At 38.8% G+C, this 22,347-nt stretch overlaps 1 protein-coding gene across 20 annotated transcripts in view; it reads left to right on the forward strand.

The window, feature by feature from the left end:
- Nucleotides 1-22,347, forward strand: part of LOC147368975 (uncharacterized) — a 724,353-nt gene that overhangs the window by 580,953 nt on the left and 121,053 nt on the right. For 13 of the 20 annotated variants that reach the window (XM_086410601.1, XM_086410609.1, XM_086410600.1 and 10 more), the window contains one exon: nucleotides 1,264-1,346. In XM_086410601.1, the coding sequence (XP_086266727.1) occupies nucleotides 1,264-1,346 (83 nt within the window). Of the gene's footprint in view, nucleotides 1-1,263; nucleotides 1,347-8,027; nucleotides 8,287-18,665; nucleotides 18,872-22,347 lie in introns of those variants that run through there. The other 7 variants (XM_086410582.1, XM_086410585.1, XM_086410607.1 and 4 more) reach the window with 3 other exon arrangements.

A 22,347-nucleotide genomic window follows, 5' to 3' on the forward strand; every position in this document is an offset into this window, starting at 1 on the left:
TCGAGCATATGCTTTGATCATTTATAATGGATTCTTTCTGACTGGTTGTCAACGTGAAAATTAAAATGCCTAGTTGAGAAAGCACAACAACAACTTTGGTAGAGAAAAATTAATCATTTGTTCCAAATAATAAAGGCATCTTCACTGGTATAAATCAATCTAATGTGATTAGGAACTTCTATTTTCTTTAGAAATCACATGTCACATCTCACATTTGAATTAAGATTAACTGTGTTTAATGTCTGTGATGAGCCTTCATCCATAGATGTGGACACTGACTCTAGTACATCAGTGCAGTACATTTTGTAAGGGCATGGAATGACTCGTGAAAAGACCCATTTCTGAAAAGCTAGATTATTCACATATTTAATTTTTACTGTTGAAACATGATTACATCTTTCATCAAATTAAAGATATGAAGGAAATGAGATTGACAAACACAGTTGGGCATTTGTTAAATATAATCCTTCATTGACTGTGAACCTTAAATGGTTACAAAGAAGATTTGACTTTCTCCAATCTAGTTAAAGTATAGGGGTTTTAAATTTTTTAAAATGACCTTATGGAGAAAGGAAAAATCAAAAGCATAACCCTAAATGTGGACTTGTAATAATTAAAAGCAAAACATATAGCTAGTTAATATAATCATCTATATCTAAATGCTTGGCTTTTTATTTAAGAAACAGTATAATCATGTGATATGCTTATTTAAACTTATGTCATCCATATTACCTATCACAGCTTTTTTTGGTTTCATAATTTTAGTCTAGCCCAAATGATTAATATCACAATCCTAGCTTAGCACATATTCATGAATGATATATACAAACCAAGATTCCTGATACAACAATATGAACATAAAACAAATTTTCCCACATTGGGAAAGGTCAAAAACAAACTCTTTTATTTTAACATAGAGGAGCATTTTCCAAACTGTGTTACTGTTAATAGTTCTGGAAGTAAGTTCTGTGTTAAAAAAGACACCATGAGAAATACTATAAATTGCATTTGACCCTAAAACAATACAGTTTGAAATGTGAGCATCTACTTATATATGAATTTTTTTTCAATGAATATATTGGGACTTTTTTTGATATTTGTGACATTTTGAAAAAGGTTGATGATATACCATGTAGGCATAGAAATATCATAAAAATTAAAAAGTATGTCCTGAATGCATAAAACAGATATGGGTACTAGTTTATCCTTACATAGGCATAAAGTCAGTGATATCTAATATAAAACTTAATTTCTCTTTTATAGTGTTGCTTTCAAAGAATTACAGTACTGTGCAGTATACTTCTGTCTTGGAATAGGAGAAACCACTTTATTAGCTCATCATGACAGTAAGTTTTTTTTTTTTTTTTAATTTTTGGTTGGAGGATAATTGTATTACAATGCTATGCTGGTTTCTGCGGTATGTCGCCATGAATCAGCCATAAGTATACATACACCCCTCCCCTCCCTCCCGCACACCCCCTCCCCATCCTAGCCCTCTAGGTGGTCACAGAGCAGGTGCTGAGCTCGCTGTGTTATACAGCAGCTTCCCACTAGCTTTCTGTTTTATGCATGGTAACATATATATGTCAATGCTACTCTCTCAATTCGTCCCACCCCCTCCTTCATCCGTGATGTCGACAAGTCTGCTCTATACGTCTGTGTCTCTGTTACAGGTAAGTGGTTTTTAAAAGTTTAACAATGTTACCAAGACTATAATAAGAATATTACTGCAATACTGTATGCCATAACGGTTGTATAACAAGTCATTTAGCAGTGAATAGGCTAGGCTACCGTGAAACAATCTGTTGATTACACTGAATATCATAAACAATTGCGGCTGCTTGTTCATTATCATTGTGTGGGTTGTTTTACCTGTAAATAAACAGGAATTTCTTTTTCACATTATCTTTTCATTTTTGATAACTAGTGTTAGTAATATATATAATATCTACAATATTTTGTATCATATAAGACAATATTGATAATAGGTTCTGACAGACTGTTCATCTTGGAAACTGACCATGTAAAGGTATGGTATCGATAACTATAGTAGAGTTCTGTACATATATATTCTCTTTCTTATGATCTTAATAATACTTTCTCATCTCTATGGTGATCTCATCTCATCACCTTATTGTAAGATTATGGCATATAATACACATAACATACAGAATATGTGTTAATAGACTGTGTGCTGTCAGTGAGGCTGCTGGTCAATAGAGGCTATTAGTAGTTAAGTTTCGGGGGAGTCAACAAAGTTAATTATATGTGAATTTTCCAGTATGTGGAGGGTTGGCACCTCCAACACCTGCACTGTTAAAGGGTCAACTGTATATCTAATTCAGTGGAAATCACATTGTGATGATATCAAAACAAATAAATAAACTGGATGGAATTCACTCTTTTTTTTTTTTGGTAGCTGAAGCAGGTCTACTCAAAACTGCCTTAAATATTTTAGAAATTTTAACAGAGTCTTATTGCCACACACTTAGTCTGACCTATTCCCCAGTCAGTATTTCACTTTGAGAATCTTCTTAGAATGGAGTAAACATTAGAATAGTTTAATTTTTCATCTAAGAAGTTCTTAGTCACTTTATAGTCCTTTTAAATGTTTCTTAAAATTTGGATACTTCTTTCTTTTCAGTTAAAGAAATCTTTTAAATCTTTTCATTTAAAAGAAGCCAATTGCCATTTTCAACACTGTATCTGAAAATCATCTTACCAAGATCTCAGAGCATATAAAGTATATTTTCTTTCTTCAACATTTCTTCAGGCAGTTGCTTTATACCTGTTCTACTACTGTACAACATGGGGTACCATTTTCCAACTTTCAGTAAAAATTTTCTCACCGTTTTTCTCAGACTTTGCTAGCACTTTTCTTGCCATTTGTATAGCCTTCACTAACAATTTCCTTACTGTTCTTTCTGCCTCTGCTCACAGTCTGCACTCTGACTACAGAGAGTTACCACTGGGTCTCTTGAGTATGATGGTATTCTGAACAGAATTCCAGCTTTTCATCTTGCCCGGCTATCTGTGGCTGATACAGTTACTTGCACTTTCTTACTTTCTCATATAGCCTTAGAATGAATCCCAGGTGTGTGTGTGTGTTTTAATATATATATTGATCACATAATTTATTTTATCAACCAGGGTGTCTTTGAAATCAGACGCTATAAATAATTATTCTTAGATAACAGGCAAAGAGTGAGACTCTTGTAGGCAGAACAACATGTATACTTGCCACACTTTTAGTTAACTTGAGTGTCTCTCTCCTATGCAAACAGTATAAATAGCTAGAAAAAATTATAAATAAAATAGTACATTTTTCTCCTTGAGGAAACAGAGATTCTTAATACTCATATGCACATACTTTATTAATAGAATTAGTTAAATTTCAAAAAATAATCTTAGCTCTGATTCTTTAATATCTGGTTGATGATCTGGTTAGGGTTTCCCATACATTTCAGGAAACCTTGTAGTATCTTGGGCCCCAAATTTTTTTCAAGAGTTTTGGCTCTTAAGTATTTAAGCAAATCAGATTTTCACCTTTTTATGCATTATGTTTAATTATGAAGAAATTCAGAGATGATAATAAAGTATTTATGAAGAAATTAGGCTCAGTAGATGTTAGTAATAAGATAATGAATCATTTAATAAATATACTCAAGAAAATTAATTTTATCAATTTATCAACCTGGCTGACTTCCTACCAGAACTCTGAAAATATAAGAGTAGAAATTATACCGTGCTGAAATAAAGGCATAATTCAATCCAAGCTTTTCTCCTGGGTTCAGATGCCCAAGTAGAATATGAGAATTTCCTCTGTTTAGGCTGAATAAGCCAACAGGGTGGATTCTGTTTTCCCAGGCCCCAGTGTACATTCCTGAGAGGAATGTTCATTTATCAGAAACTCTAGAAGCTAAGATAGTTACCTACAGACTTACAACTTAGTGGAAATATTCCTAAAATTGCTAAAGGCATGATTTATATGAAGTTAGTCCATGCTTCAGTGCTTTGTCCTATCCCATTTGATTACAGTAGGATCCATATTTGACTCTGGTGCTAGGAAAACTGTTGTATGATTTACAAAATACTAGTATCTCCTGGCTTGGGTAAATAAATGTACCAGTTGTTCTCCTTGCTACTGGAAGCAATGTTGCCTAATGAAGAAAAATATTCTAAGAGACTAATTCTTCTACTAAGACATGACCTGGACACTGAAAAAAGTTGAGTGTGGACCAACTTAACTTTACATTCAGATTACATTACGAGATATGGAGTTACTCTTTCAGCATGGCTGAGAATTAAGTACTTGGTGGTCAAACCTATTCTGTCTATAAAAGCTTGATTTACATCAAGAACCCTTTGAATGTAATCATTTGGTATTTCTTTGAGGTTCTTAGCCACATAAAATGTGTGGTCAACACGCAGCCACTGGGAAATGGCATTGGAAGAACAGTGACAGGAAAACATCAGTCACTTAACTCCGTGGTGGAACATTTATTCCAGTGACCAGGCTGTGTATAAAATATTAATTCTGAATTAAATCAAGGGCCATGGGAGACTCAGAGAGTGAAGTGATAGCAGATGAGGTGAAGTAATAGTGAAATGATGGCCACCATTTTTAAAAATGTATTTATTTTTTAATTGAAGGATTATTGCTTTATAGAATTTTGTTGTTTTCTGTCAAACCTCAACATGAATCAGCCATAGGTATATATGTGGCAACCATTTTTAAGAGCCATTTTCTCCTCTAAAATAATGATACTAGACTAAGTGATCTCAGTGTTGGCTTCTGTATCTACATTTCCACATTGGCACATAGGTTAGCACTCTTTCCAAAAATATAGAATTAAAATCAAACTGTTTCATATAGTCTTTATTTCTGCAAAGTGTAAATTGGCATTTTTAATGCTTCCTCCCTAGAAATATATAAAAGCAGTGTGTACATGTGAATATGCTTAGATGTTAAGAAAGGCAGTTCTTTGCCATATTATTTCTTCTCCTCTGGAACCTCTCTTTTCTTCAGTTAACAGTGCAGAATTGATGTGGGAGAGGCTCTGGCTCTGGGGCATATCTGTCACATAATTTAGGTGAAGTGGACGTGATAGATGGGTGGATGTGTGCCCACCTGATTTCTCTCTGAGGGGCAGCCTGGGAGCCCTTTCATTGGAGACATTTCATTTTCTTGGTTTATTTGGGAGTCAGTCTTGGCTTATATGGATTCCCTGCTAAGGTGGAGCTCTGTCCCTTGGGTTTACTCTGTACGAGTTACAGCACTTGAGGCTCAATGCTTTGCTGTGAATGTGACTATAGAGGTAATCTCCGTGGCCTCTGAAGTCTTCAGAGGGTGTGACAGCTGTTCCAACTTCAACTCAGTTGTTCACATACAAATGAAAGGGCTTTATGCTGTAGGATGAATATTTTTTTTAGAGACAGATTATTGTATATAAACCATGGAAATTGCTGTGGGTACAAAAGCTCAGAATCAAAGGGAAATCAGAGCTGCTGCTGCTAAGTCACTTCAGTCGTGTCCCACTCTGTGTGACCCCATAGACGGCAGCCCACCAGGCTCCCCCGTCCCTGGGATTCTCCAGGCAAGAACACTGGAGTGGGTTGCCATTTCCTTCTCCAAAGCATGAAAGCGAAAAGTGAAAGTGAAGTCGCTCAGTCTTGTCTGACCCTCGGCAACCCCATGGACTGCAGCCTTCCAGGCTCCTCCGTCTACAGGATTTTCCAGGCAAGAGTACTGGAGTGGGGTGCCGTCAAAGGGAAATCAGAGCAGGCTCCGTAATACTCCCTAAGATGCTCTGAATCCAGCTGCGTATATAACGTCCCCCCACCCCCTCCACACACACTTTATATGCATCTTTATGCCTGGAATAATCATACAGTCTAACAGAGGTTCTAAGACCCACACTACAGAGTAAGGAGTAGTGAGCTGTGTGTCAGGTCCAGGGCTCACTGACTGAAAAGAACAGATTTTTTCATTACAACACACACTCTGTCAGGACATCGTGAAAAGGGAGTTGTGAAGTCATCTAAAAAATTGTTTAGCATGAATCCCCCCTTCACTTTGAAGTAAAGGAAAATGAAAGCTTTGCCCAGAGCCTAATAGAGCAAACTCTAGACCCAGAAATCTAACCCTCAGTTTAGTATCCTTTTACTTAGCCTTAGATTAATGCAAAATTTTAGACTAAATTTTTTTTTTGCACAACAATTATGTTCTAAGCTGTTGTGTCCTCTGCAGTTTTCTTTACATATAGCAGTTCTGTTCCAAGATTAATAGGAAATACAACAAAATGCAATTAAAATTAATAGTACAACAAAATGCAATTAAAATTATTGTCACTCTCTGTGTGTGCAATCGAAAACCCACCCTACATTACACATGCATCATTGATGATTTTATTCTTGGGAAAATGTGGGGAACATTTACATTGCAGAATATCAAGCTTAGAAAAGGGCTCCCAGAAGCCTGATGTTAAAGCCTCCTCCTGTAGATGAGGAAGAAAAGCCCAGGGAAGGTAATCTCGTGGCTCAGGTCACCTGGTGAGTTGCATTCAGTTTGCCCTTTGATCTGCCCAGTCACTCTAGTGCTTGTGTCATCACATGATCTGCCTTATCTGTAACTAAATTGACTTGTTTTATCTCTGCAGAGCTGATGCTAAACATATACGCATACAAAGACTTAGATGGGAATAAAAAAAAGACACACCGTAGGGAAATAACAGACTTGCAGACATGGTTGATGTGCCAGCTATAAATCTCAGTACAATATGATTTCTTGTTTCTCTTAGTGGAGAATTCTACCCAGAAAAAGCCTTATATTAGAGATGTTCGTTGAACTTGCTTCTGGTTTTTTGACTTCTCTTTTCAGTATCCAAGAAACAGCTACCAGGATTAATAACTGGATCTCGTGCTTTCTTCTTTTTTTTTTTTCCTGTTTCCACCAGCTGTGGTTAAGGCATTTTCTTTTCATGTTCTTTTAAAAATTCTCTGGTGTTGTCAAGCAGTCTTAAAACATTATTTGAAGAAGGAAACTGAACCTAAACCTTTCACCAAGCCCTCATGATTATATTACTCTTTATTTTCCAGATATCATCTGTTTTTCCATCTGCAGATGTCACACACACTAAATCTTAAAATGTGCTGTCTTTGCGAAGATGTGACATCTTTTTTTATTGGTACAGTATTGGCTTCTTTAAGTGGAAAGGAATTACAACTTCTCTGCCTTATCTAGACAAGAAAGTCTTCATAAACTTTATTATACATGATATTTAATTATTACCATGAATAATGAGCTACAGACTCCATTCATTTATGATTAAGTCTTCTCTACATCAGCACATTTATTTCCCTTATGGGTGGGCATTGTAAAAGGAAAACTAAACCCCCAATGTCTTTGTTTAATGAATTTTTTATTTAAAAAAAAATCGACGCCTTAGAATATGGGCACTCAGCGTGTTCTCATCTCTAGTCACACCCTCATCCCGAAAGTCTTCTGAACCCTTGTCTGACCTGGATACTGCAAACTCTGGCCCTTGCCTCCAGATTTCCCTTGCTCTCGCCTGTCATTTTCCCCAGATGCTTATTATCTGCAATATGAAATGCTGGTGCTGATAGATATTGGCAGAACCTGGTTAAAATTCGTTTCACATAGCTTGCTCTTACTTCAAAGGTACAAAGGTTTTTTGGTGGGTTCCCCCCCCTTTTTTTTTTAATCCTAAGAACAGAAAACCAAGTTATCTTTGTGGTGTTAAGCATGAAACTGGGTCTTTGTTTGAAAAGCAGCATCTGATGTTTTCCTCTCTTTTCAACTCAGACAACTGGGCACTTCTGTATTACGCAGCCCCAGTCTCTCTGCTTTGGGATTTTGTCATGTCAGGAGCTGCTGACAGCTGACAAACTGCTGTGTGAAGGGCAATGCTTCCCCTCACAAAATTCCTGACCCTGCAATCAGGAGAGAGAAGACCTCTGTCTCAAACAGGGAGAGGATATTTGCTGAGATTCTCTGCTTTTTTCAGGTAACCCAAATCTACTTCCGGGTACAGTGGTGCTCTCCATCCCCAAGCTGGGTATCCTCTGGAACTCACCCCCCACACACCCTTCCCAACCTTCTGCTCCTCTACAGCTGCTTATGTGCTTCAAATCATTAACTGCCGACACTGTCCCAAGTCCCAACAAATGGCCAGTCAGTTCTGTATCCCAGGAGTTCAGCCTATAAATAATAATTGAAAATGTGATATTTGATTAAAACATTAAACCACAACAAGTGTAACAGCCAAAGCATTTTAAGTAATCAGTGTCTTTTGTACTGATTGATTGACGTGCATGAGTTTCAAGTAAGCAAGCAGAAGAAAGACAATACAGTCAATCACTGTTTAGGGTGGGATGCTCAGGGCACAGTTTCGCTTCCTGCCTTTTGTCTGTGCGCTGCATTAATGTGGGTCAGTGGCTGCAACACCTCTGAAGTCTAACACACAAAGTGTTGACTTGCTTATCACCATCTGTCATTTAAAGGGATCATATATGAACTCTGCTGCTGCTAACCTCATAAAAGACTTAATTTTTATACTTAGATTCCAGAGAGGCTATGGAGGGAGACATTCCTGTGGAATTTTTGCTTGAGTCATTCTTTCCCTTTCTTACAAGGAAAAGATTCTGTTCTGCCTAGGTGTTCTGGCACTTTGAACGTAATGGCCAACCCATCCTTTAGTAGAGCCAGGACTTGGTGTTCTTAAAGACAGCACAATTCAATGTTGATCACTTTCCTTACATTTGATTCTATGCAGCACCGCCTGTGAAATCCTTGAAGCTACATAAACAAACAGAATAAATATCAAGATGCACTTAACATGCTTACAGAATTATAGGGTTTTGAGAGATGGCATGGGATCCTGCTAGATGCCATAAAAACACCCTAGCTGTTTCCCAGTGTGCAGGAAATGTATTGGTTTTACATTTTATAATTTCAAACCCTGTTGTCAACAGGCAACTTATGTTACTTTATATTCCACTCATCACAGCCCACCATAATTCCTCGTGGCAGAGCAAAGTAAAATATATTCCTCCGTGCTGACACTGCTTATTGTTTTTTGTCTCCTATAAATGATTTGTGGCCCTGCTTTGAATTTTGGTAAGAAAGTGCATTTTCAGAAGCTCTTATAAGAAACAGCGCATTCCCCAGCCCAGGAGATTCAGTCTCTTAGGAAACAGGAAAAGGCCATTTGGCTCTTTCTCACAAGCCATTTATGTTTTCTCCCATTTCTTTCTGCCAGTGTCCTTCAAGCCTCTCTTTTCAGAGAAATTCATCAAGCAGCTGTTGAATCTATTAATCCCTGCTTTAGTGCCCATCAGGCTACATCCTCCTCAGGTAATCGTTGGAAGCCCTCTACAGCATCCTCTTAAGGTCCAGGTCAGACTGTCTCTTCCTTTCCATTTTACTGTTGATTCAAAGACTATCAAGTGATCATTGTCAAGAACAGGAGAGGAGTCGACACCACTGTCCAAGGACCTTAAAAAGATTAGGAGTTCTGCCTAAGGTCTTACACCTCATTGGTTTCGAACATCTCACCCAAACATTAACCATCCAAGTCATAAAAGAGGCCAGATTTTTAAAAAAGATTTTTGCATCCCACACTGATATTATATCTTCATGGAACTTTTCTTTGGAGTCCTCAAGTCATAACCAGTGTTGGCAGGACTGTCTTCCTAGGCCCTCCAGCTTTGTGTTGAAGGAGGGAACTGATGATGTTGCTGTGAAATGTGGCTCCCATGGAGGAAGGTGGAGGTTCTGTCTGTTTTGGGGGTGCTGCTCTGAGAGTCTCCAGGATTTCCCTGTGAAGAGGACAACCTGCTTTCTCAAAACAGGTCAAAGTCAAGTCAGCTTTGAGGAAGGCTGTCTTACTGCTATTTACAGCAGCCATGCTTATCAAAAGAAATAAGACCTCATGGCAGAGAGGTAATAATACAACCACCTTATGTTAGTAATGAAATTATAAATCACAATTAAAGTTTCTATCTGAAAGCATAAAGTTTCCCTGAAACACTTTTCTGGTTGGAATTACATTTATGAGAGTTTAAGTAAACAAAGTAAATAACACACATTGTTTAAGGCTTTTTGCCAGTTTAATCCTCCATCCAATAGGACCCTGTGATGTGGTCCTATCATTTGCCCATTTTACAGATAAGCAGGAAAAATCCAGAGAGGGTAAGTAACTTGCTGGAGGTTACCCAGCTAATAGTCGTGGAGCTAGAATTTAAACACATGCACTGGACCCAGGAACTACATTGCAACCTTTACACACACTGCCTCCCAAATTATTACTGCGGTATTTCCTGTGTACTTTGCAAATCACTTGTATGTTACTTATTTCCTGAAATTTCCTTTTAAATATCCCCCTATGTTTTCAGATCTTAACTTTTGATAATGAACACATAAATGAAATTTTAAACAAAGCAGACAACAGACAATCTTCCTTTCTGAAGTTAAGGGGTGCTTACATTTAGAAATACAAACAAAACTTACCATTCCTTCTTAATATGTATCAAGCCACCCAGGATTTTTCTCGCAGCACCAGGGAAAGTGAGGCAGCAGGAACGTCAGAGAAGCCACAAAGAAGCTGTAAAATTAAGCCACAGCTCCCATTCCTTACAAGATCACAAAATACTACATCAGCATTGCCTTTTAAAAATCTGTCTTATAAATATTTAGGCTGTGTTATTTTCCCTGTTCTAAACATAAGGAAAATGTATTTTACTTTTACACATCAGTAAATTATGAAACTCAGTTTCAAACCCACGTCCCTCTGCTTGTAAAGCTGGTATGCTCATCCCCCTTACCCCTCCCCTGCCCCCACCAGCTGCCCAACTCTCTTGCTTCATAGAGCCAGCACTTACAAAGGACCACTGGACTCCTCCATCCCATAATTCCCAGGTTCACCTTGCAGAAGGGTTGCAAACTTGAGAATCTGGTTAAAAATGCAGTAAAGAAATGGCATGCTATACATGACAGGCTTAAATCTCCAGGGCAGGGAATTATTTAGTTGCCTTCTCCAGGGAACATGTTCAAATTTATTTCATTAATCTGCAGTAAGCAACTCGTATTTTCACACAAGCTCATTTCCATTCATTCAGCTGTATTGAAGCCGGTTTCCGTGGTTGGCTTCTTCATTGTTCAGGAGAGATTTCATCAACTAATTGAAAAGAACACGGCTCTGTCCTCAGCAGAGCTAAATACATACAACAATTTCACCACCAATGCCAGACACATTATCAGTGTCCTGATCTTTGGCCTTTGATACTTTGAAGAGATGTCCCAGGGGAAATCTTTCGCTGGAATGTTAATCTGTTGCTTCTCTGACCTTCTACACATGTACCACATTATTATTACAACCCACATGCTTCTCTTTTCACGCTGTCATTTTGACAATAGAACCATCGGGCAATTCATCTTTAGACTAGATAGCTGGAACAAAGTGCATACCAGTAAGTGAAATCAGATTGGCTAATGGTATTGTTTAAATGCAATAACATTTCTCTTCTGAAATCCACCCAGATTTCAGATGATATGTCATGCCTGTGGGACGCTTGGTAACAGTTAGCTACTGGTGATTCATCAAAGGGTTTCAGTGAGGGGATTTCTTCTTCACTTTTTTCTGAACATGCTTTGGAAGCATAAATTAGTCCCCGAATTGGATCATAGGTGTGGATTTATCACTCCAGTTTCCTGTCTTTACCTTCTTGCTTCTTTCATCTGGCAGATGTTTGTTTCATCTTCAGACTTACTGAAAGCGGTACAGAGATCTGAGAGCATTTAGCAAGACTGAAAAGCCATTTCTTTTAAGACTTTGCTCAAATGTCAAATGTCAGCCCCTCAGAGAGGTCTTCTTTTGACCACCCCACATAAAATAAACCTCACTCCTATTAGTATGTATCCTCTTTATCCTGCTTTATTTTTCCTTGTAGTACCTCTTATCACTGTCACATGATATATTTATTCGTGGGTAGGCCATTTCCTGCCACGAGACACAGGTTCCACGACTGCAGAAAAGGGGTTGGTTTGTTCTCTGCTGGGGCGGGGACATTGCCTGGCTCATAGCAGGAGCTCAGAAAGATGTGTATATGTTGAGTAACAGAATCTTCCACCCTGGAACATACAGACAGGATGATGCCATAGAGACACACGGAGTGCACATCTCACTGATAACCACTAGGCATTTCTCTGTTACAACCATATAATGAAAGCAGAGAAAAGAATATTAGACACAAATTACTGCTCCTCTTTAGCTCAACCTTATCAATGAAAACATTTGAAAAATACGCTGTAAAAAAAAAAAAAAAAGCTCTCGTCTGTTTTATGGATCCTTTTGCTATGCTGACCATCATTTTCAAACATACACAAAGTTAACAAAAGGTTCATTTAAAAATATCATTTATCTTAGATGCCAGGAAGGCCTGAAGCTATTATGAATGGAGCTTTTATCTATATACGTAAGCCAGATAATCATAATAACTGGAGCTTTCTAAGGCTGGAGGGCATTGTGTGTGTGTGTGTGTGTGTGTGCACGCGCGCTGTGTGTACATGAAAGCACACACACATCTTCAAGGCCCCCTCTCTGATCACCAGAAGAAGGCCTCTAAAATGGCATTATGTGTTGCTTTTGTTCATCCGCAAACAACTCCATGAAAGCCAACACTGTAAGCCACATTTACCCAGACCCATGGGCGATTATCTGTCTGCCAGGTGCTTTAGGACCCTGAGAGAGTTCATTCTCCTTGCAAAATTAACAAACTCCAAAGTAGCGTTTTTTGCAAAACTGGTAGGGAATGCTTCAGGATGTAGTTAAGTGGGAAGGGAATAACGGATTCATCTTTTCTGGTTCCTCCATAGACCATAGTTATTTTCTTTCCCTACTGAGAAAATGACCAGTCTTCCTCTGTGAATGTGATAACTACTGCGTTGGCATGATAACAATTAAAGAGAGTTGCTATGGAAATCTACAGTGCTATCCTACATGGCAGATAGACTGGACCAGTTAAGGAGTCATGAAAAGGCATGGCTTATGATCATCTGAGTCTAATATTTAAAATAATTTCCATCTTTTTATGTTTAATAAGTCTACTCTTCATCTCCTTTCCCCAGAATACTCCCTACACTCTCCTCAAAATATTTGCTGACCTTTCTAGTCAAGATTAATATCAAATCCTCAGTCTCACTGACTGGAGGCAGGAACAAAGAAAGAGGAAGGAAGAGAGTATCAGGAGAGGTCGGAAGATGTGAATTGCTTTTAAAATGTAATGTTCTGAAATTAAATGCTTGTGGGAGAAAGAGGATGTGGAAACACTATTCGTTGATGATCCGAGCAGCCTTGAACAGTCCTTTAAGTTGATGACAAGGTGTTCTGGATGGTAGTGGAAGGGAAGAAGATCATGAGACTGAATGCAAATGGTACAAGTCCAGGAAGAAAAGGAAGAGGCTGAGGAGTGCAAGAATTCCAGGTCCTTCTTCCACGCCGGGGGGGGACTCTCACACACTTCGGTTTTATCACAGTAGAGCCACGTGGCTCACAGGGTCTTCTCTGAATGTCAAATTAACAACATGGCTGCTGTTTTCAAAGAACCTCAGGGGGAGAAAGAATTGAATCCACAGAAGACCAGAACCTCAACCACAGGAACTTTTTTTATTAAGTGGGAGCTTGTTGTGTCCTTTCAAATCTAGCTATAGTATGTAATTTGCAGGGTTATTGCTTTAATCTTTATTGTTAGCTCCCTCTAAAGAAACTTGCAGAAGTGTAATGACAAATCCCAGAACTGCTTAAACATGCATAGAAAGCTTCTAATTTTTGACTCATCTCAGCGGAGTCTGAATTGTTCAGATCAACTTTCCATTCAAGGGAGTTAGAAATGAGAAAAGGTTGTGAACTAAACGGAAATTCGTCAACTTTAGCTTACCTGTATGCTTTTAGTTTACATGCCAACCTTTGTTTTACACTCAGCAAATCACATGAGATGACAAGACTTTCCAGGGGGAAATGAAACAGATTCTAAAATTTGGAGTTTTTATAGAAGCATCTGAAAGTGAAAGTGAAAGTCGCTCAGTCGTGTCTGACTCTTTGAGACCCCACAGACTATACAGTCCATGGAATTCTCCAGGCCAGAATACTGGAGTGGGCAGCCATTCCCTTCTCCAGGGGATCTTCCCAACCCAGGGATCGAACCCAGGTCTCCCACATTGCAGGCAGATTCTATACCAGCTGAGCCACAAGGGAAGCCCAAGAATACTGGAGTGGGTAGCCTATCCCTTCTCCAAGGGGTCTTCCAGACCCAGGAATTGAACTGGGGTCTCCTGCATTGCAGGCAAATTCTTTACCAACTGAGCTATCAGGGTAGCCATCTGAGGAGGCTGCAAAGATAGGAGTGAGATCAAAGTGTAATAAAAAACATAAAGTGCTCAGAATTATTTATTCTGTATATGTTAATTGAACACATGCTATGTGTTAAGCATAGTTCTAGACTCTAATCACAGCTGTGCTAATTGGACACTTGGAGATTATCTGGACACCTGTTTACTCTGTATAGGTTGCTGGGCCCCCATCCAAGCCAGGTCTGATCCCCTAACGTGGGGTCTGGATCTTACACTGTATTCATTTTCCATGCTGCTGAAACTCATTACACAAGTCAGTGGCTTATAATACAAGTTTTTCTTATAGTTCCAGAAGTCAGAGGTCTGAAATGAGTTTTATGCCACCAAAGTCTGTGTCCCTTCTGGAGAGTCTAAGGAAGAATCTGTTCCTTCTCTTTTCCAGCTTCTATTCTAGAGGCTGCTCACGTCCCTTGGCCTATGGCTTGTGGCTGCATCACTCTGACCTCCGCCTGTGTCATACCATCTTTTTTTCTGATCCTAACCTTCCTCCCTCTTCCTTACATGAACCCTTATAATTATACTGCACCTACCCAGATAATAAGAGCTGCGTGCTTAGTAGTTCAGTCGTGTCCAACTCTTTCCAACCCCATGGCGTGCAGCCCACCAGGCTCCTCTGTCCATGGGGATTCTTCAGGCAAGAATACTGGAGTGGGTCACTGTGCTTTCCTCCAGGGGATCTTCCCAACCCAGGGATCAAACCCAGGTGTCCCACATTGCAGGCAGATTCTTTCCCACCTGAGCCACCAGGGAAGCCCAATATAAGGTAATTTCCCCGTTTTAACTTTCTTAATCGTATGTACAAGATATTTTTTGTGTGTATAGTAATGTAATTACAAATTCCAGGGATTAGGATATAGAGATTTTTGGAGAGTCATTATTCTGCTTATGACAGGGCCTGAACACCATGATTTACTCTTGCATTTCTTGTTTGATATTCAGCCTCATCAATCTCTTGATTTTACTGCTGTTTGCTTTTGGAACACTTCAAAGCAGCCCTCAACTCTCCCAATGGTAATTACTTCTTTGTGGAAACCACTCCTTGCAAGGTCACCTAGATTCTCCCCGTGGTGATATTAACCCAGTACACTTCAGGGCTTATCTTTCTCAGGGTCTGTTAAGTGTGATGTATTGATAACCATTCTTGCCTTCTTATAAAGGAGTAAAACAGCAGCTCTCCTTATTTAGTGTTTACTATCCTCCAGGCACTAAGCTAAACTCTATAAACATTATTTCACTGGTTCTTTTCAATAATCCTATGAATTAAATAGTATTTGCCACGCATGATAAATGACAAAGGCAACCTCAGGTACCAGCTGGCACTTTCTAACCTCTGTATCCTGCTTCCACTTTTCTTCCAAGTGGCAGATCTCCACCACTGACTGGCTCCTGAATGTCCTCGTGGTTGCCCCAACATTCCTCTCTAATCCTTGAAATTCTTCCAACCCGTCTTACCAACCAGAAATCTGGCAGCCACCCCACATGTCTCCTTTTGCCCCATATCCAAGAGCCTCCAAGCTCTATTGTTTCCACCTCCCAAACATCCCTTGAACCTTTCTCCTTATCTCCATCTTCATGGTCCTCACCTTAGTTTTGACTCATCTTGGCGCCCACTTTCTTGTGTTGGTTACTAAACAGGCACAGAGCCAGCTGAGTGCTCTGACTTGTTACCCACTTACTCTATTCCCATCTTGTGAATTTACCCTATACCTTGTTTCTAGAATAAACTTGGGGAAAATGTCATTTTTGTCCTATCATTTCTAGACACAAGATTCTCTAATGGCTCTCCTTTACCTTTAGGTCTTGTTTTCTCACATCTCTGTGCCTCTGACCAGCCTCGCCCCTCTGCTTCACAGGCCCTCCTTATTCTTCCCTCCTCCTCTTCTCCCAATAAAATAGCACCAGATTAACAAACCTGAGTATAAGCAAATGAACATTTGGATAATTTTGCATCTTTAATAAATTAAAATAATTTCACAATTTTTTAATAATTGGAAAATCTGGAATATAATGGAGTAGGTTTGACAAGACATGCAAATATTTAAATTGTTTAAGGGAATTTGACTTAGTTTTTCTCTTTATAAAAATCATTTGGTTAATACATAACGAAAGCCTGGAAATGCATATTTAACCTAATATTTCCACTTCTAAGGATATAAATCATTACATTCAAGAATACTACAGTGTTATTCATTAGGAAAAACTTAAGAGTCCTGTCCAACATGAGTGATTTAACAATTGATATGTAGCATTTTTGAATAATATTATAAACTTATTAGAAATCATATTTTTTAAAAAGAGCATAATAAAGTATTCATAATAAAATATTAAATAAAAAAGCATACCTTTTTACCCCATAAATAAAATTTACATTTACACATAGAAAAGAAACTAGGAAATGAGCTAAATAAACCAAATAAGTCAATATTTAATAGAAATTATTTCTGATTGTAGGATTTGTGATGGCTTAAATAATTTTTTTATACTTTAAATTTCTTTTAAGGGTTTAGGGATGGGGGATTAATGACTTGACAGAGCACAAAGGATTTGCATTGCTCAGTGGTAAAGAATCGCTTGCTGATGCAGGAGACATGGGTTTGATCCTGCGTTGGAACAATCCCCTGGAGGGAGAAATGGCAACCCACTCCAGTATTCTTGCCTGGGTAATCCTGTGGACAGAGGAGCCTGGTGGGTATAGTCAATGGCATTGCAAAAAATCAGATGCAACTGACCAGCTGAGCATACATGCAAAAATACTCTTTCAGTTCAGTTCAGTCATTCAGTCGTGTCCGACCCTTTGCAACCCCATGGACTACAGCATGCCAAACTTCCCTGCCCATCACCAACTCCCAGAGCTTGCTCAAACTAATGTCCATCGAGTCAACAGTGTCATCCAACCATCTCATCCTCTGTTGTCCCCTTCTCTTCCTGACTTCAATCTTTCCCAGCATTAGGGTCTTTTCCAGTAAGTCAGTTCTTCGCATCAGGTGGCCAAAGTACTAGAGTTTCAGTATCAGCATCAGTTCTTCCAATGAATATTCAGGACTGATTTCCCTTAGGATTGACTGGTTTGGTCTTGTAGTCCAAGAGACTCTCAAGTCTTCTCCAACACCACAGTTCAAAAGCATAAGTTCTTGGGTGCTCAGCTTTCTTTATGATCCAGCTCTCACATCCATACATAACTACTGGAAAAACCATAGCTTTGACTAGATGGACCTTTGGCTGTAATGTCTCTGCTTTTTAATATGCTGTCTAGGTTTGTCACAGCTTTTCTTCCAAGGAGCAAGCGTCTTTTAATTTCACAGCTGCAGTCATCATCTACAGTGATTTTGGAACGCAAGAAAATAAAGTCTCCCGCTGTTTCCATTGTTTCCCCATCTATTTGTCATGACGTGATGGGACCAGATGCCGTGATCTTAGTTTTTTAAATGTTGAGTTTTAGGCCAGCTGTTTCACTCTCCTCTTTCACTTTCATCAAGAGGATCTTTAGTTCCTCTTTGTTTTCTGCCATAAGGGTGGTGTCATCAGAATATCTAAGGTTATTGATATTTCTCCTGGCAATCTTGATTCCAGCTTGTGCTTCATCCAGTCTGGCATTTTGCATGAGGTACTCTGTATATAAGTTAAATAAGCAGGTTGACAATATACAGCCTTGACATACTCCTTTCCCAATTTGGAACCAGTCTATTGTTCCATATCCAGTTCTAACTGTTGCTTCTTGACCTGCATACAGATTTCTCAGGAGGGAGGTAAGATGGTTTGGTATTCCCATCTCTTGAAAACTTTTCCACAGTTGGTTGTGATCCATACAAGCTTTAGTGTAGTCAATGAAGCAGAAGTAGATGTTTTTCTGAAATTCTCTTGCTTTTTCTGTGATCCAACCAATGTTGACAATTTCATCTCTGGTTCCTCTGCCTTTTTTAAATCAAGCTTGAACATCTGCACATTTATGGAGGATACATGTCATTATATCTTGTCGAAACCCATAGCATATACAACAAGAGTGAACCCTAACATAAACTGTGGACTTTGGAGTGATTATGATGTGACAACATGTCAGTGTAGATTCATCAGTTGCAACAGATATACCACTAGGTGGGGAATGTTGATAACAAGGAGCTATGCATGTGTGGGAGCAGAGGATATATGGGAAATTTCTGTACCTTACTCTCAATTTATCTGTGACCCTAAAACTTCTCTAAACAATTAGTCTTAAAAAATATTTTTTTTTACTTTTCAGCCATTGAGTGTAGCCTCTGGAGAAAGAAAGACTGGATTCAAGTTTACATCTCAGGACTTTCTTTCTGTGCAACTGTAGGCATATGATTGTATACAACCTCCCTAAAACTCCAATTTACTCATCTGTTACAATTTCTAACAGAATATAGGGTAGAAATTGTAACTTTTAACTTCTATGAAATAAAGCCTGAGCACTTATTCAGTGAATGTTATGGTTTAAGTTATTATTAAATATACAACTACTATCACCAAGTTACAAAATTTTTTTTTTTTTACAAAATTTTTTTAAACTTTTATTTTGTATTGATGTATAGCCAATTAACAATGTTGTGATAGTTTCAGTTCAGTTCAGTTCAGTCGCTGAGTTGTGTCCAACTCTTTGCGACCTCATGAACTGCAGCACGCCAGGCCTCCTGTCCATCACCAACTCCTGGAGTTCACCCAAACCCATGTCCATCGAGTCGGTGATGCCATCCAACCATCTTGTCCTCTGTCATCCCCTTCTCCTTCTGCCCTCAGTCTTTCCCAGCATCAGGGTTTTTTCCAATGAGTTAGCTCTTCACATCAGGTCACCAAAGTATTGGAGTTTCAGCTTCAACATCAGTCCTTCCAATGAACACCCAGGACTGACCTCATTTAGGATGGACTGGTTGGATCTCCTTACAGTCCAAAGGACTCTCAAGAGTCTTCTCCAATACCACAGTTCAAAAGCATCAATTATTTGGCGCTCAGCTTTCTTTATAGTCCAACTCTCACATCCATACATGACCACTGGAAAAACCATAGCCTTGACTAGATGGACCTTTGTTGGCAAAGTGATATCTCTCCTTTTTAATATGCTGTCTAGGTTGGTCATAACTTTTCTTCCAAGGAATAAGCGTCTTTTAATTTCATGGCTGCAGTCACCATCTGCAGTGATTTTGGAGCCAAGAAAAATAAAGTCAGCCACTGTTTCCACTGTTTCCCCATCTATTTGCCATGAAGTGATGGGACTGGATGCCATGATCATAGTTTTCTGAATGTTGAGCTTTAAGCCAACTTTTTCACTCTCCTCTTTCACTTTCATCAAGCAAACAGCAAAGGGACTCAGCCATAGTTATACATGTATCCATTCTCTCCCAAACTCCTCTCCCATCCAGGCTGCCACATCACATTGAGCAGAGTTCCCTGTGCTATACCACAGATCCTTGTTGGTTATCCATTTTAAATACAGCAGTGTGTACAAACACTTTTATTTGTTATAATTAGAAAAAGTTAAAATAGATAATAAAATGCATGAGCTTAAAATCAGGGGAGAAAATGTATTTGTTGACTCTTATTCAACACTGAAAAAGTCAGAAGAAGGTAAGGCAAATAGACAACTATACAGCAATATCCCAGTGATGTGGAGATCATATTTCTGAAGAAAATGGAGTTTTGTCTTCTCTCTAAGGAGCAAAATAGTTATAGCAAATGAGCTATGAGCTCCTATGTTCAGAAATATGGACTTCAAAATACAGAGTAGATGGTACTCCCTGGGGATGCAAAGAGCAAATGTCCCTAGGCAGGCCAGCCTGAATAAAGCATGTCTCAGCACAGCTCTTCAAAAGTCTAGGATTAATGAGCTGTGTTTGTTATCTGTTGCTGCTTAACGAAATTCTCCAAGACTTGGAAGACTAAAACAATATAGATTTATTCTCTCACAATGTCTCTGGGTCAAAATTCAAGCATTCTTATCTGGGTTCTCTAACAAGGCTGTAGTCATCTCAAGGCGTGATTGGATAGGATATGCTCCTAGCTTAACTCATGGTTGCCGGCATGATTCATTTCATTGTGAGTTACTGGACAGAACCTTAGTCCCTTATAAGCTATTAGCCAGAGCTTTCCTTGGATCTTTGCCTCAAGGGCATCTTCATTGAGCATTTCACAATATGGTTCATCAGAGTGAGAAGGTGAGCAAGAAAGAGAGTTTTAGCAAGATGAAAACTTGTGTTTTTGTAATCTGTTCACAGAAATGGCATCCATTACATTTGCTATATTCTGCTCGTGAGAAGCAAGTCACTAGATCCAGACCACAACTCAAAAGAAGGATATATATGAGGGCAGGAATATAAGAGGGTGTGCGTGTTGGTGGGGGTGGTGGTCAGTGGAGCCATGCCTGAAGGTACCTACGTCAAGAGCCCCAGTTAATGGTCAGTCACAGCCACTATCTCCATTTGTTAAACACTGCAGTGTTGACAAGCTAAGTATTTAGGTTAATGTCAATTTTTATCTTTCTGATTTTGCCAACATAAAATGAAAGGTTAAACTGAAAAATGACTTTGGATAAGTGCTTATAAACTGTTCACTTACTACTAAAAAAGAGCACTGTATCAAAGCCTCAAAAAAGTAATAGACAAAGCTAATTTTTGTATGTGAGAAATTTTGGCCAGGTGGTACCCAGAGATTCTCAGAAGAAATTAAGGATGATTAAGATACTGACAAGGGTCCTCACAGCTATACCAAAAAATAAACAAATGAAAACTAACTCCCAAAGATTGAAAATTCAGTACTATAAAAACTTATGGTGTCAGTGGAGATTCTGGGTACTGAGAGGGAACCTAGTATTCCAGTCATTCCATGCAAACCCTCATATTCTTCCTAAAGATAGAGCTATGTTGTGGGTATTGTATACCTGGAGAGATAGGTCTGATCCCTAGCTTTACCACTCACAGGCTGTAAGACCACTTGGGAAGTATTTAGCCTCTGTGAATTTTGGTGAGTCCACCTGGAATGATCCTTAGGGGCACAATGAAAAGCATGGTACACATCACCCACTCAGAAAATGATAGATACAGATTAGTATAGACTTTTAGAGCACAGGTTTGTTACCAAGTCCAAGCTCATAGTGCTCTTCTCATGACAGGCCAATGAGAGACAAGGTATTGGGACAAGCAATAACGACTTAATTCAGAAAGCCAGCAGACCAAGAAGACAGGCTAAGAATCATCTTACTTGAATTAGAATTCAGGCTTCTCTTATTCTAAAAAGGAGGGGCTGTGGCTGGTTGTTGTAGACTTGTTGGTGCCAACCAGACCCCAGAGGGGATGCGATGATCCTTTGTTTTTCCAACTGTCTTTGTAGGTCTGGTCATGAGGTTCCTGTATACCTCTAACAAGACAAATGTTATTCTCTGTTCTGCAACTTTTTAATCTCCATATGAATGAAAAGTGTTACACCCTTTAAAGATCAAGCCTGGGAGGCAGAGCCTCGAGGAAGGGCTATTATGTAGAAAGGGCTATTATTTCTGGCTACAGACAGCGCCAGCATGACTAAGCAAGGCAACAGAGCACAAAGGTTAGAGCTAAGGGAAAAGAACCAATATGGAGTCAGGTTTGTTCTCTGTTACAGGTTTTGCTGTCAGATAAGTTGATATTCCAGGGGTCAAATTCTACTTTTCCTGTTTATTATATGTGAAATGTTAGGAAAAAAAGAAATGCAATGTGTGTTAGTTTCCATTTTCTTGCTTTAAATGAAGACAGTATCTATTTTAGAAGGTTATTATGACGATAAAATGAATATTGTATAAATGTATATAGCCTTTAGCCCAGTGCCTGACACATGTTAAGTACCAAAAAAGTATGGTTAGCCTTCAAATAACTAAGTGATACCAAATTAACTTGACGTAGGATTTTCATGATGTTTCTTAATGAATTATAAATAAC

Source organism: Bos grunniens, chromosome 7 (assembly GCF_055505025.1).
Source record: "Bos grunniens cultivar Pamir isolate PY7600 chromosome 7, Bosgru_T2T1.0, whole genome shotgun sequence".
Taxonomy (NCBI): Eukaryota; Metazoa; Chordata; class Mammalia; order Artiodactyla; family Bovidae; genus Bos; species Bos grunniens.